Source organism: Ischnura elegans, chromosome 7 (genome assembly GCF_921293095.1).
Source record: "Ischnura elegans chromosome 7, ioIscEleg1.1, whole genome shotgun sequence".
Lineage (NCBI taxonomy): Eukaryota > Metazoa > Arthropoda > Insecta > Odonata > Coenagrionidae > Ischnura > Ischnura elegans.
This window is the reverse complement of record NC_060252.1, coordinates 89,148,969-89,165,449: the sequence shown is the minus strand read 5'-3', so window position 1 is coordinate 89,165,449 and position 16,481 is coordinate 89,148,969. Positions and strand designations below refer to the sequence as shown.

Sequence of the window (16,481 nt, the reverse complement as noted above, 5' to 3'; positions counted from 1 at the left end):
TATAGCAACCGAATTAGACTAGGTGTTAGAGTCCGTTGCTACCACGCGGGGGGCCCACTTCAATGCTTCATGCGGGCTTGTTATTTTTCCACTTTTTTTTTGTATTTCTTTTGCAGAAACTTACGTCAAACTCCTAATTTTATGATTTTCAATTAGAATAGCGTTTTTTGGGTTGAAAATCTTTCACATGTGCACGCTACGTCGGTTTTATTACCCTTTCGATTTTGATTGTTTTTATCGAACTGCTGTGGCCATTTTGGTAACAATTACCAAATCAGTTTGATAGAATTTATCAAATTGGTTTGGTAATAATTACTGAATTTTTCAATGTGCCATATGAACCCAAAAGTTTGATAAATTTCATCAGAATTCGATAGTTCTAACTAAACTTTTTTTTCCGTGTAAAATCTAAATGCATGTAATTAACAATTGCAAAATTAAATAACACACCCAGAAAATGAATTTAAAAATCTACTTATGCTTAATATTGTATTGATAAAAATTGCTAAAGAATTGCACTAAAATAATTTTTCTGAAATGAATTTTGCTGTGGAGTTGTCAGTTTTACCACAGATTACTAACCCTCGTCGAAAAATTTCTACCAGAAACTCGAGATAATGAATAAAGGTATCGTAGTTGCAAATGCATATGCGATTAGAGCACGGCAAAAGCGTGAAGTTTCGACATATCCGTCAGTGCTATGAAACAATGTTGGAAAATCGTTGAGGAACAGGAAGCTAAGTACATTATAAACTTTCCCAATAAAATAAGCCCGAAAAAAATGTAGAAAAAATATAAAAGACACCATTTAACGAATCTAGAGCCTTCAATATTCTTAAGCCGACCTGTTATCTTGCGTCTAAATTTTAAAGTTAATGCCAAATATTTACCTTACCAATGAAATACAATAACTTGGAAACAAGGCACAAGTCTAAAACTTAAAACTTATGTTAAGTAATCCTGAAGGATTAAATTTTAACTATTAGACTGAATCTTAAGTGAATAAATTTTGCTTTATCTAAATTTAAAATTGAAAAACTGTTCCGTGATGCAACACTCTCCCCTACTAAAAACTCTTCGAAAACGTCAAGAAAGACCGTCTTCATGGTAACTGCAAAATGCATTAAAATGCTTGCGTTGGCCTAGCTTAAAAGCAAATGCTTATAAGTGTCTCCCATTAGAACATCGTGAAGCATTGCAGATTCCTCCTGAAGCACCCTGTATCCACTGATGCACTACGTGCGGTCTATTTGGTGCCTTTCCCCTCCTGTTTTGGGGGCGACCCAATTCCCATTTCACTTTCATCGGAAGAGAAGCGTTCCAGTGCTGTATTTGGGCCGGTACGGCGTACGCCCTAAAATCCAAACTCGTCATAAGCGTGCCGGTTAAACTACCTTCTTAAATTGTAATAATTAGGCCTACCATAAATTGTCCAATGCATTTCAGAAAGCAAAATCGAAAATGACTATTTATTTGTTCAGATTTATCTCGTGGCACAAATTGGAACTAATATAAGAGTTGGGAGTTTGACATTTCAATCGCGGCCGGATTCATAATAATGTTCAGCTGTTGTCAAATTTTGGTGAGTAACGCCTAAATTCTTTTCCCAACCACAGCACTGAAGCGCTCCCAATGTGACTTGAAGACCACTGTGCTACCCTGCAGAAGGACAACCTCTACATTATTACTTTTTAAGCTAGATGCCTTTTGGTTCGACGTTGCAACATACTGTAAGGACATCAATTTGATCATACCTTATCGATACCGCCACTGTACAAACGCTCGGCAATCGCCCACCAAATCAAATCCGCACTATCTGTCTAGTAGCCCAATTATAGGAATGCGCTCAGCTGGCAGTAGCCGGAGCATAAAGGCTCACCTCCATTTCTCCAAGCTTCGGAGATGATGTTTTTTCGATTATGAAGTGTTAAAATTAATTTAAAGTCCTCTAATTATTACCCTGTTTTTCAAACTTTTCCCCCTGGCTTTGGACCCTCCCCAGAACAAAATTCTTGGCTACCCCACAGGTTAAAACTAAAAAAAAAAACGAGCTTATGACGAAAAATTTCATCAAATGGGAAATTCAGGAAAATATTTAAAAATATCATTACAAAACAATGGGTCACAAAATGGTTTAGGGAAGGCTTGTCTTTAGGCTTTCATCAAATCGTTTTCGTCTCAGACAGTTCCGCACTAAAACATTTTCACAGCCAGTTCTATTCTCTCTGATATTTTGACACACATTTAAAGGAACAATGGGTTGCACAGTAGTCTGGGGAACGCTTATTTCCGGATGAAAGCCCTGGGGAAGATTGCTTCATGATATCAACTGAACTATATTACTTCATCTACCAAATGAGCGGCATCACTCTGCTTGCAAGGAAGGGTAGGTAAGGAAGGGTGGCGAGAAACCCGGCGTCGGAATCAGCCTGCTCTTAAGGCTTTGGGTGCCGGCCTCCTATTTTAAAGCCCTGCTGAAAAGTCCGGCCATTTCTACTAAATTCGATTTTTTTTTAAACATTAGCATCAAAAATATATTTATATTGATGTGTATTTCAATAAAAATGGACTTTGCTCTTCTTTATGAATGAGTCGAATAAAATTTATTGCCAAATATTTTAACAATGAAAACCTACTGTTTTTTAAAATAGAAAAGTTGCAACAAATAATGTACCGCCATAAAATGCATAATATTTTTTATTACGCTTAATTTGAACTATTTAAACCATGGAAATAATAAAAAAAGCATTTTTCTAGGCATAGCATTCAAAATCCTGGATGACAAGAAAGGTCACTGCAGCCTCAACGAACGGTTCTTTTCTCAAAAGTATTTTCACACAAAGTAGGCTAGGATAAGGGTGCCGATAGCTACTGAGGACTTTTCGTCCTCAAGACATTAAAATAACTCTTTTTCCATCAAGCAATTGATTTTTGAAATAACAAAATCACCAATGTGTAAGCATGAAAAGTACCACGGGCGAAATATTACGCCTTCACGCAAACAGAGTCAATGAAATAGAAAGACGTAATATTACGTCCATGGCACGCAAAGTGTTAACGAAAGGCGCCAAGGTTGCCACGGCTTCGCGTCCCATTCGAGGGACGGATTGTTGCGCTTGAACTGTCCTCCACATAACATTCAAGCGGGGATTAGACAGTGTCTGAAAATCCTCTGCTACCGCCGAGATTTGAACCTCAGTCCACAGGGTGGGAAGCCGAAATTCTAGCCACCACACCAACCCGATCCCCAAGACGATTGAGGAGTTTACGTGCTTCATTTATGGAAAATGGTTTTATGCGACAGAAAATCTATACCTGCTCGATTAATGGAAAAGAGTTTTGCGCGACAGAAAATCTATAAATGAGTAAAGCCACTGAGTGAGTGTAAATGTGCAAAAATATATAAAATGTTCTTCAGTTTATTCTTCGATTGAGTGACACCAGTGTAATTAAAGAATTCAGCAAGTTTTTAATTCCCGTCTTCTTTCACTGATAACTCCAATTGACTCTCGAGTAAGGTCTGAAAATTTTATGACACGCATATGTTTGAGCAGCATAATGCAGTAGTAGAAGGTTGCGTAGTATATGCGAATTGCCATAAAAAGTGGTCCTTAATAAAACAATAAAAAAGCCCATGAATACAAGTGTAAGTTTTGAATTCTCATTTTCTCTCACCACGTCACTCGATGTGACTTTCGAGTTATGACTAAAAATGTGATAACACGCATAACGAAACATCCATTGAGAAAACGTTCAACAATCACCCACCAAATCAAATCCGCACTATCTCTCTAGTAGCCCAATTATACGAATGTGCTCAGCTGGCAGTAGCCGGAGCATAAAAGCTCACCTCCAATTCTCCAAGCTTCTGCGATGAGCATTAGTGCCTCCAGTGCCTAATTTTAACACTTTTCATGATCGAAAAATCTTCATTTTTCAAAGAAATCTTTTGTAAATTCATGATTTTTCAATATTTTGTTTTCTTTTGTGAAGCAAAGTAATTGCTTTCTCATATTTCACGGGGGTTGTCCTGATCCCATGGACCTCCCTCCGCGCTACGCCATTGGTTTGAACACTTATCCAAGCGATGAGAATGAAAAAGTAAGGCAACGCGTTCGTAAATCCGCATTCGCTATCAATCAAAAACCTTAAGGTATGTAGTTTTTTTATTATATTTGAAAGTACATCAAAGCGTTACATAAAAAATATATTTGTAGCTTAGGTAAAAACTCGATTTTAAAATACAACTCCTTTCAAGTAAAGATAAACTTAGGTTAAACCCTCCAAAATTTCTATCATTCTCTTAAGTCCAATTATGTAAAGAATGTAACGCAAAAAAGTAAATTTTAGAATATTAGACCATAAATTACGGCTGACTTCAAAAATCAAAAACACGGTAACATGTTCCTAGGTACTACATCATGGGCTTGTGTTCCTTGGTACAACAGGTAGCCATTTTTAATTTCGGCTGATTTGACAATTATATATCACTTTCAGCTGTGCTAAGATAACCACTGCTGGTGCTGGTGTGATGGATATTTGGTAAAGCACTTCGATATGCAACCAAAAATATTTAATTTTCAGCGTAAAAAACTTCAAAATAGCGTCTTCTTGGTAAATATAACCCAAATGAACTCAAATTGACCTATGCTACTCTCTAACCCATCTTTCACGTAATAGCTTGGGTTAGGTGTTAGTGTTGCTGAGTACATTATGTCCTAGGTAATCACCCTCTCCTACTCTAGACTTTAAAGAATATTAAATAATTAAGCTTGGTCAAAAAAGTGCTATTACAATTGTCTGGAACGATTAATCTCAAAATGGGTGAGATTATAGTATAGTAGTTGATACTCGTTCAAAGCTATCGTCTAATAAAGGTCAAAGATCAAGTGTTTCGGACAATTATAAGCACACGTTTTCGTCCAACTTCAACTATTAAATGTCCTTAAAAACCCAGAGAAAGAAATAAAATGTCGAAAAGGCTGGATACCTAAGAAAAAGCGTTTTTATGGTAACTGCAAGGTGCATCCAAAAAAATGCTTGCTCAGTAACTGAGTTGCGACCCAACATTTATAGGACAAAAAGTGCTTAAAATTGTCTCCCCTACTACCCCCTGAAGTATCGCAGATCCCTCCTTAAACACCCTGTATTTAAACTATTTCTTGTTACCATCAGATCAACCGTATCGCGAACTAAATGAGCGTCATATTGTTGCCTCACGATGATGAAAAACAACATATATACGGATTCCGTTGGGAACGCTCCTATCAGACTAGTCCAATCTGCTGTGTTCACAATACTGTGGGAAACGGGGCGAAGTTGCCGTCTTCGAAGATGAAGACACATATTTAGTCTCACATAAAAAGAGAAAAGCACGGCATTCTCGTGTTGGCGGTTGGACGAAGAAGTTGGTGAAGATCCACTGCCTATGTGCTCTGAAAAAGATTTCCAATAATAACCCCGAGGAAGGATGTTTGATCTGCTTCCCATCCGTAAGTAGAGAGGACTACTACTACAATCGTCAGACTATTGTGATCTTGGTAGGTTTTCATTAAGTCGACTAAGTTTTACGAACGTATATAGATTGAAGTTAGGTGTGTGCTAAAGAAATCTCTCACAATTATTGTACCACATGAGTGATTAATTAGATATTGGAGTAATAAGTTAAGAAAATAAAAAAACTTTTATTCCTATAAATTAACACAATTGCGGAATAGTTTGTATATATTAATATCATGTTTAAGACGAATGGCGGCACTAGTCTTGAAGATGATGCAGTGTACCGAAACTAGTTGACGACTAAAGTCAATTTGTTATAAGTTGAGTATTTATTATCCAAACTAAAAAAGGAACTATACAAGGTAAACGCCTCAACCATTCAGTGCATTGGAGTGATTAGTTGTGAAATCAAATGATTATGTTAATAAAATAATGAGTGCCATAGTTAATACATGATTGCTTTAAAGAAGGCTTACATTTATACACGTGATGCAAATAGATACAACAAAGAGGCGATGAAAATGACAATCGTACGCATCGAAATACTGTCGTCATCGACAGTGCATTTCTATTCAACTGTATTCACACTAGAACTGGAGATTTTTCGCGAAAGAATATTTTACAACTATTGTACCCAGTTCAGTATAATGGGAATAATTAGTGAGCTGAGGTTATTTCTACTTTAGTCATTTATAGTCACAAAAGTGCTCGGGTAATAATGGTTATTACTCGACCAATAGTTATTCTAATTCGAGGTACACCATATCGATTTTTTGTGCCCAAACAGAATCATATATTTGGTTTTTCAGGACGGACGAATCCTTTCCACACCAGAAAAAAATGTACTTTGCATATAATTCCTTTAATTTCGTCCTTCTTCGTTCCACCATTCATTACTCACTGACACTCTTCATCTCTCCTCATCGAAATTTTTTGGATATTCTCACAAATGCGTCTGATTTCATTATTCATAGTTCTTTCTATGCTAATCCTAGCCTGCTGATCGGCATAATTCTGAAATCCTTTTGTCAATCTCTTCTAGTCGAGCCACGCAAATACATACTTTACCTCTCCCTCCTCACAGGAAACATACTAGGTTATGATGGAGAATTGTATCGCAACATCTTTAGTCCTCGCGTATCTGATAATCGCATACCACGGCTAATCTTCCCACGAGACGGCCAATTGTTTTTCGCGCTAATGGCCACGAAGGAAATCTGAAAAACCTTACGAAAGTTCTAAGTCAAGCTACTCCATATCAATTTGTTGTGACTCAACGTACGTTCATTTGGAATTTCAACGTTGTAGTTAGTGCACATTAAGTCCGATAAATTTTTTCCATGCAGTAAAAAATTATTTTCGCATAAAATTCCTTATATCTTGTCCTCATCCACCCCTCATTATTAATCCCTCTAAGCCAATCAAACTTTCCTCATTCAATGTTTCCGTTATCCTTACTAATGCATATGAATTTCTTATTCACAGGCCTTTCTCTATCGTACATGGCCTCCTGATCGGCATTACTATTAAATTCCTGAGGTAATCTCTCCTCGTCAAATCACACAAGTACATATTGTATCTCACCGTCTGCACAGGGAACATCCAAGATTATGATGGGCTACACAAAGGTCTTAGTCCTCGTATTTCTGGTCATCACAATCTACAGCTCATCCTCCCGCGAAACCAACGACCAGATGTTTATTGTGCTACTGACCACGAACGAAACCAAATCTTCCACATTGGTCTTTCACGATATGTACTGCCTTGATCCCGTAGTACCTAAGACCGAAGAGGAATGCAACTACCGGGTCCTAGCACCGGTGGACGGATACTTCACCAATACCAACATTATAGGCATGTCCATAGATTTCGAGCATCCTTCCAATGGAACCCATTGCCGAATCAATTGGGAGGAAGAAACCGAGGACGTTGAAGTGACATGCGACGAATGGAAAAGCTGGTATTCTCAGCTTCCTGCATTTCGCGCGGTGAAATCAACGTCTGGTTTGGTTACCGTGGAAAAGGATAATGAAGATAAGTGTACGAATAACGTGTCCATGAAGTGGTATTACAAGTTTGGTTTGAAAGGCTGTCCCGAACGGAGACCTGCAGTTGTGTTTATATTCGAGGAGGGAGAGTGCCCTACTTTTTCTGTCTCGTTAGCTGGTGTTGGTGATGATGGAGCTGGTGGTGCTGTTAATGCCAGTGCTACTATTCCTCCATCTACAGCCATTTCTTCTGTTGGCATTATATTCGGCAGACCCGACCGCTCTTGGACCATGATAAACAATTGCGTTTACAACAAGAGGAGGAGATGCAGGCCTGTGAGGAATAACTGAAATCATGATGTTGGAGATACACTGACGCCTGTAAAGACCCACTATTTGAAACGAAGAGGGTAAGACTGTACTTTGATTCTCTGATTCTAAAAATGCATAAGGAATTTTCTCACCTCTCATATCTCACCTATATTGTCTATAAAACGTTGTCCACGTTCTACGTCAAACTTACGATTGATTTCCGTCGGTTATTTTTGGGCTCCCCTCGTATATAATAATTTGGAGGACATTGACAAGCATGATATCACCAGGTGAGAAAACGAAAGAGAGGGAAGACTTAGTTTGACCTCTCAATGAAAGGGGCAAAGATAAAAGACATACTAAATGTGCCTTAAAATGGTAAGAAATAATAAAAAAAAGTCAGCATAGATTGGAATAGATATCATACCGAAATAAACATAATAATTTAGCGCTCATAAGTATTTTTCATTTCTCGTGAGATGAGACAATTAGAAAACTGTGGCATAATATGATATCAATAAATTATTTGTACTAATGAATGCGCCTACCAGGGTGTCTAAAATACTGAAAATAGAGCAATATGCATTGGTGGTGATCTGTAATGATGTGTCATATAAAGACATAATCTAGAAAATATTTTTGTTTCAACTTTTAGAATAATCTTTCAGACGTAAATTCCGATTTTTGTTTCTTCCTAATATGTGCGTTAAGAAGCAGATACGTCTAGACTCTCTGAGACGTCTCTGAGTACAAGCCAGACTTGTATGGAAACGGATGATGAATATATGTGTGCGAATGAAGTGTCCAGGACGTGGTATTACAAGTTCGTTTTGGAAAGCTGGCCGGAACAGAGACCAACAGTTTTATTTATTTTCGAGGAGAGAGAATTCACTCCTTTTTCTGTCACAGAAGGTTCAGTTTTGATGGTTATCCTTTACTTGAAGTTGGTGGGGCATTATATTCGGCAGACGTGACCTATCTTGGGCCACGCTAAACAAATGCGTTTACAACGAGAGGAGGAGATGCAGGCCTTTGAGGAAAAACTGAAATCATGATTTCGGAAATATACTTACACCTGAAAAGAGGGTAAGATTGTACTTCGATTCTCTGGTCCTCAAAATGCATAAGGAATTTTCTCACCACTTATGTTGAACCTATATTGCCTATTAAACGTTGTTGCACGGCTACATCTTTGCTAAACTTTCCTTTAAAATATAATTGACCGTAACGGTATTATTTTCATCGAGTAACTTTTTTAGATAAATTTTTAACGAGGTACAATAATAATTATACTCCTTCTATTTTAAAATGATTGTGTAATTTTTGAATGATATTAAGTATTTATAATGGAATTTTTTTTTAATAATGTCACTTGCCCGATATTTGCTTTAAGTCGGCGGTAGTTTTGGATAGTGAAGGAGTAGATCTCACTTTCATGCCTCATACAAGGCTACTTCATGATGTAATTTAAGTATAAAGAGCGAATCACAGTGCTTATGGCATTGTTATATCATCTTACAGCCTGTCCAAACAAGGAAAGCGGTTAGGTTAAAAGATTAAGGCACCGCTCGAGAACACAACACTAACCGCGTATTAGAGGCCCGCCGAACAATAGCTGGGGTCTGATCTACCGTATACGCTATAAAGGGTGCGTTCCGTATCACGCATCATCCGCATCAACGCTTGATCTTGATGCAGCCGTTCCGAAATTGCATCAATGCATTGATGCGCTGATGCTGATGCGTGATTCGGAACGGCTTGATGCGATATGAGCGGGAAGTATTTCGCCGCTCAAAATGCCCGCAGGCAACAGTGCTGGAAGATAGTTCGGGTGAAGCGATAACACAATTATTTTTACACCGAAATTTAAATTGCATGATTACCTATGATGACAAAAAATGATAAGTTGATACGTATATTAATACTTTATTATATTCATTACGGTCGTTCGAAATTTCCAAGACGTAACTTACAGCTCTAATTTATTTTAATAGTGATAGACTTAGCGAATTGACGGGAATTAACTCGAAAAACGATCAACAAGGAAGCGTAGTGTATTGTTTATCTCAGCTGTTAGTGAATTGTATCGGTCAAATTGTTTTAAAGAGATGATTTTTACGATCAATAGTACGTAGATTTAGCTGCTAAACATCAATTTACGGTTTTCCCATAAGAAATTCGACTTGAAAACAATTTTTTCATAAAAATTTGTAAAAAATACTTAAAAACTAGATAAAATTTTCACAAACGCGATTTCATTTATTATTCTGCAAGTGGAAGGAATGGTAAACTATGTGAAGTTTGAAAATCAGTTTGTAAACTGCTTTCTCTCTTTGCCGCCCGTCGTGATCCTATGTTGCAAGCGCAAGTTGTTGTTCATTAGCTTAAAATTAATATTCATTCGTAATATTTAAAAAATAATTGCTAAATAACATAATATTTAACTTAACCATGGCATACATATTTTGTAGATACATTTAATGAAAGAAAAATTCTTTACATAATTGTTTAAATAGCTCTTAAAAAGTCATATGCATGACTTTCTGCAAAAAACAAGCTGTTCCTAAACAGAAAAATGATGCACAAATACAACTGCATGTATAATACATAAAATAAACTCCAAGACATTATTATTAAAGTATTCTACCGCTTAAGGTAGGTTTGAATGGAGCATTCACAAAGGATTCCAAAAGTCCCCCCTGCCCTCATGGACTTCCCTCCTGAATTCACAATCATGCCTTCACCCTTTCATTCCATCTAAAAATCCTATTCTCTTCCATTCTCTCCTTTGTTTACCCAAAATTCTATCCTCTAACACTGTTTTCAACATTCTCTCCCTGCTCAGCGGTCGCCTAATCCATACCTCTTGCAGAGCAGCTGTATATCTCGAAACAGTACCATCCAAAGCAGTAGGGAATGCATTACCTGGGGAGAGATGGCCTGAACGAAAATTTAATCTGAGTCGTCTAAAAGTATTTGGATGTATTGCTCATGCTTATGTGGCTAAATGGAAATGAAAGATGCTGCGTGCCAACTCCAAAAACTATTGGAAATGGTGAGGAGTCAAAAATGGTATTTATTGGCTGACCCTGATATTTCGGGAAGAATCATCTAAGCATGTGATGTAGTATTCTTCGTAAACATGTTTAGGGAGCTCAAACCAGTCCAAATATCCCTTGGTAACTCTTTCATTCTACCAAGGCTCTTAGGGGATAAGGGATAATTAGTTACATGCCTCGACCTGAAAGTGGAGAGAATGACAGTTCTGAACTCACAAAGGTACCCAAGTAGTGAGGGGAATAGCAGAATACCATGTAATGAAGACTCCATCCCTGAAACAAGTAGTGAGGGCAATGGCAAAGTTCCAACTAGTGTAGACACTAGCTTTGAGATTAATCAAGAAAATGAGCCAGTGAATGGATATGATGGAGGAGAAGCAGAGGAGAGGTTTTCTGTGAAAAATGGATTGGCTCGAAAATTACCAGATCACATAATCTCCTTGTCATTTGCTAACTTGACCTGCAATCAACCTTCGTTTCATGGAAGCAGGTTTGAACGTAGCTCCTGCGTATACAATGATTTGTACAAGGTTACATCTTGTCTTTGCAGTGTCGAAGTTAAGTAGGTTTAATTATGATTTTACAATGCAATTATGGGCATATGCAAAGAGTATATTAAGATATTTGAAGGGAACTATAAATTATCATATTGCTTATTCTTAGCCAGGAACGTTTCTTGAGGGATACGCAAATGCTGCCATCGACAAAATAGATTGAGTATCCTGTACTGGATACATGTTTAAGTTAGTTAATGGAGCAATGGCCTGGGAAAAAGCAGTGCTGTGTAGCCGTATATACAATAGAGGGCGTGTATGTAAGTTTGGCAGCTGGAGCAAAAAATAGTATTGTACTCTCCAGAATTATAAAAGAAATCCCAATAATCCCAAAGAACTGCATTAAAATACTTGGTAGTGATGTGGTGCATATATGCAATTATGACCAGTCTGTAGTAAAAAATGCAAATTGTGGAGATGAAAGGTCAAAGCACAGAGGTTAGACATCATTTTGTTAAAAGCACTGTTGCCGAAGGAAAAAACAATTGCTGATTGCATGTCAATAAAATATATATGGTAGCAGATGTGCTTCCAAAGGGGCTTAACAATGTTAAGCATTTGAACTGCATTAATCAATAGAATTTTGTAGCTGATGGAAGCAACTAGTTGAAGGAAGGTCGTTGTGCTTGTAGCCTAGTTGCAAAGTTAAGAAATAAATAGCTACAACATGTTCTGTGGCAACCAATACTGCACTGTTGTTCTCTGATCAAAAAGAGGTTTTGAGTCTCATTTTTCAACATAGGCATATATTTAACTGTTCCGAACCCATAAAAAAGCCTGAATCACAATAAAATTAAGAGTTTTGTGAAATGGCTAATTGAGCATTGTCCATTTACTTAGAGTGGCACTCATCAGATAGAATTTTGCACTTCCTTCTGATTTTAGAAAATTTTACATGGTGTAATTATTATTGAAAATTGAACGTGTAATAATTAATACTTTTCAATGTTTTATGATGCAGCTCCTTAAGACAAATACCTGAGTTCAACTGAGAGCCATTTTGGAAACTCATTACTTTTGATAGGAGTTACATTATCCCATTATCATAGATAGAAGTGTGCCTATAGTTGGATAGCATTTAGGAGGACACTGAAAATAAGTTGGTCGCGTCATCAATGCGTTGATTAAAGAGTATTTGGAGCCAATTTATGATGCTAACGGCAAGCATTTATCGGGGCTTACCAAATCACACGCATCGAAAAAATAATTGCACTGAATACTCAATCACCTCAATGGGATTCTTCAAGCACACATCCATAATCCTTGCATAGAATGCATATATATTAATTACTTGATGATGTTATCTATCACGGCATCACTACCCTGAATGTCCCTATTTACTTGAGGTGTACTAATCTCTTTAGCAGGGGAAAATAATTTTAGTACCTACTGAGAAAATTTAATTGCAATGAAGGTAGAGTTTCGCATATTAAAAAGCTAATAAACGTTTGGCAAAACAGCAACAATTTGCAACGTGCCTTCAAATGATAGACCAGTGAGATTCTGTAAAGCATAAGCAATTCTTTTATTTCGACGAACAAGGTCTTATGTAGTTATTTTGAAGTGGCTATTATACTATAACACTCCCTAATACGTAGCTATTTAACTAATCTTTTCACAGTACAACGTCAAAGTGTCGGAAATTTCCACAAGTTAGTGTACAGAAATAAATTTATGGTTAAAACTACCACGCATGCATTTCAATGTGTGAAATTATAGATCGTATTTTGCATTTTTATCATCAATGAAATTAGTAACGTTTGTAAACAATGTTATATACACGCAAATAATAACGCATCGGATATAGATTTCCCCATTTTCAATTTTAGATGGACTAATTTATTCAAAAACTAATATCTATAACTCCTTCAACTCTTCCCTACAATCGTAGAAGCACAATAGAGTCGTGTAACACCCTATTCAAGATCCAAACACCCAGTCACAATTTCAAAGGTTGCGTCCATTTTCGCCTTCGCATCAACTGCATCAAGAATTTCTGATGCGAGCTTGTGCTTCCGAAACCACGAAATATGCTCGATACAGGGTCGCATCAATGCTTTATTCGGAACGGCCTGATGCGCATCGATGCACAAAGCAACTATTGAAATGTCGTAAACAATATTTCATAACTCCTATGAACTCAAGTTCCCATTGCAAAAAAGCTCTTTTCGTGGTAGCGGATCAAATTACTGGGTACATCATTTAGTACGGTGATTTTTTATGTGATTCTCCATTCACTTGGGTTTATTTTACCGTCAAAGAAATAAATCAACAATTTTCTTTATCTTTCACAGTTATTGTTAAAAAATAGTTCTATATACACTCATAATCATTATCTGGCAAACCCTCGCCTTCATTGCTTCCTCGGACAAGTGAAAGAGAAAGGCAATTGCTTTGGCGATGGCTGATGCATGTATCATTTTTCGTCCTCCTTGTCATTTCATTGCACTCCTGAAATAGTTTTTTTATGATCGACCACTTTCAGGTAACTCTGTTTTACCTTCAAAAGTAACGTTTTTATTTACATTTGAAGCAAGGGTATGGATACAACTCTAAACTCATCTCAAATCCAACATCATATACTTACCGCATATACTGGGAAGACATTTCTACACTTTTCCACAAAGATTTTAAAGGTGATGTTTGCATTAGAGTTCGCATCTAGCTTTAATTTGTTGCTTAAGTAGTCTAATACGACATAGATCCTTTTCCACCTTCAAGAAATTTATTGAAAATACGTGAAAAATCTCTTATCAACTGAACTCAGCCAAGCGGTATGAAGGTAAAAATAACGATATCCAAATCAAATGCCAAAATTGCACCAAAAAAATCATAAAATAATGAAGAGGTTTTGAACTTCGCTACACCAAAACTCTATGGCTTCCCTTCTTCAATCCTGCATTCTTTTTCTCAAAACGTCGAGAACACTCGAACTCTTCCATTCTAGAAGTAACTCTCTTTCACGACTTTCTTTGGGCTAACTCTGAGTAAAACAGAAGTTAGGCCCGAAATTTTCGGACAAGCAATGTCTAAAAGTAATTTGGGTTTTCCACAGGGCGAGGTTCGTAATGCTTTTATCTTCACTTTCCAAGAAAATTCGCATGTCAAGGGTAAAAAGTCTCACTCCCTTCATCCCCGGTCGCCAAATTGCAATTTATTATTAGAGTAGAGATAGCTATGGTTGTGCTTTCTCGGTGGGTGCAATAAATGGCTAGAGTCTTTTCGGCAGTTGTTTGCGTTGCATGCGGTTGAAGAGGCCGCTGCGGAGGTGACAAGAGGATCAATGTGCCGCGTGAGGACACACACTAATCGGTCTTACAATAGAACAGGGTGGATTAGCATTTTGAGTGATTTTTTTTGGTTCTCAATGCATTGAAAATTTTTTTTAGATTACTATATAGTCAGCTCCGTACTTTTGTTCCGCAATTATTGCCCTCCGCTGGAGTTCTGAGGAGACTATTTTTAGGAGAGCATCGGCACACGTAAATAATAAGTAACATCAACTGGAAACCTTTTATAGACAAAGAAATGTTCTAATTATGGGTAGAGATGTTTATTTATGAGATAAATATTTGTTATGGAAAATAAAATATGCAAAAACGTGGAATAATACCCATAAATATTGGATTTCCTCGAGCCATACCACGCACCAACCCGACCGCCGTCCGCGTCAACGCATTACAACATTGTAGCTAAATCAATGCTGAGGTCAGGGTAAGGAATTGTAGCAAAAATTTTCCTTTCTACTATATTTCACATACTATTCCCTTTTTATTCATGTAAAAGACACCGCGACGGAAAGTGCCGCTCTAAAGGATATTGTACATTTTATTTGAAAATTCGGGTAAAAAAATTCTAAAAGGCTATAAAAATTAGGCCGGCCCTTATTTTTCATAATTGCGAAAAGTTATGTTTTCCTGGTCTCAAAATGATCCAAATGGTGTTCATATTCACGTGTTAAAATTTGGTTACTTTAAAATAACGGCAACCCGTGCCCCAAGGGCCCTAAGTACTAAGGACCCTCAATTGAGTTTATTGGGGCCGAAAAAGCGCTATTTCTATGTAAAACGTAAACGTAAAGTCCTTTAGGACCGATTTTCTGTTTGTTTTGACCTATCTCTAAGCGTTTAGGAGATATCGTCCGTCGTGATGCAATCCCCCCCCTACGGCGCCACCCCGCACGGCGGCACCGCTGAGGTATGTCCCGCACCACTTACTAGAGACTTCCCCTCAACCCCCTCCCCTCCCTCGGCAAAGACTTTGCTCCTGATTTCAAGATCTAATCCTCTGAAGAAATGTGCTTACCTTAGAAAGAATTTAATTGCCATAACAATACTTCCAATCCAAGAGATCAATTTATTTTCACTCTGTCCATGAATTTCGGTACATAACCAAAATAAAATAGATTTTCATTTTATTTCTAATTTTTCACGGACATTCCATATTTGGCAATGAAAGTGCCTTTCCGCACGTAAGGGTTGTATTGCGATGAAAAGTCACACTTATTAATAAATTTTGAAAGCTCTCTTCCTTCAACGTGACTGCCTAAAAATCTTGAATTAGTTTCACTCCTCTCGCTGCACAATCCTTTCCTAATTTATGACCCCAGATAATTTGCAAATCGTTCTTGTATGTTCATCCCATTCTCGCATGTTCACATCAAAGAATGCAATGCATATTTACAATACATTAAATAGCTCTCTCGAATCAGTGGTGACAAAATTTGGTATAGATACCTTAGTCATGTCTTTACGTTTATAGAATGCCTTCTCCGGTGGATCATATTTTCCTACACAAGACCACATACGGCATATCACGTTTTTTTCACACCTAGAAATGGATCCGTCAAAGAATGACAGGCCTACCAACTCCTCACTCATGTACCACAAGTGCAAGGTTCTTAGACTGTAAGGTTGCCTCATTCGTAACTGCGCATGCGCCAGCAGAAGTCCCGTTACGTCACTGTAGACCCTGTATCCCAGCTGATCCTAGCTATTTCATTGTTTCCTCGCTAGAAATTGAGAGAGAACAAGTTCCTGAGACATTGTGCCGCCTTGTGTTTAACGCGA

At 37.4% G+C, this 16,481-nt stretch overlaps 1 protein-coding gene across 1 annotated transcript; it reads left to right on the top strand.

Annotated features, from left to right (window-relative positions):
* The first annotated feature begins 5,323 nt into the window (after positions 1 to 5,323).
* Positions 5,324 to 7,998, top strand: LOC124162434. Its single transcript, XM_046538970.1, has 2 exons — positions 5,324 to 5,492; positions 6,985 to 7,998. Exon 2 carries the CDS (start codon positions 7,110 to 7,112, stop codon positions 7,836 to 7,838), a length of 729 nt encoding a protein of 242 aa, XP_046394926.1. The 5' UTR covers positions 5,324 to 5,492; positions 6,985 to 7,109; the 3' UTR covers positions 7,839 to 7,998.
* The last annotated feature ends 8,483 nt before the right edge of the window (positions 7,999 to 16,481 follow it).

Excerpts from the sequence above, each read along its gene's own strand:
- LOC124162434 (XM_046538970.1), top strand. The coding sequence starts at position 7,110 with ATGATGGGCTACACAAAGGTCTTAGTCCTCGTATTTCTGGTCATCACA.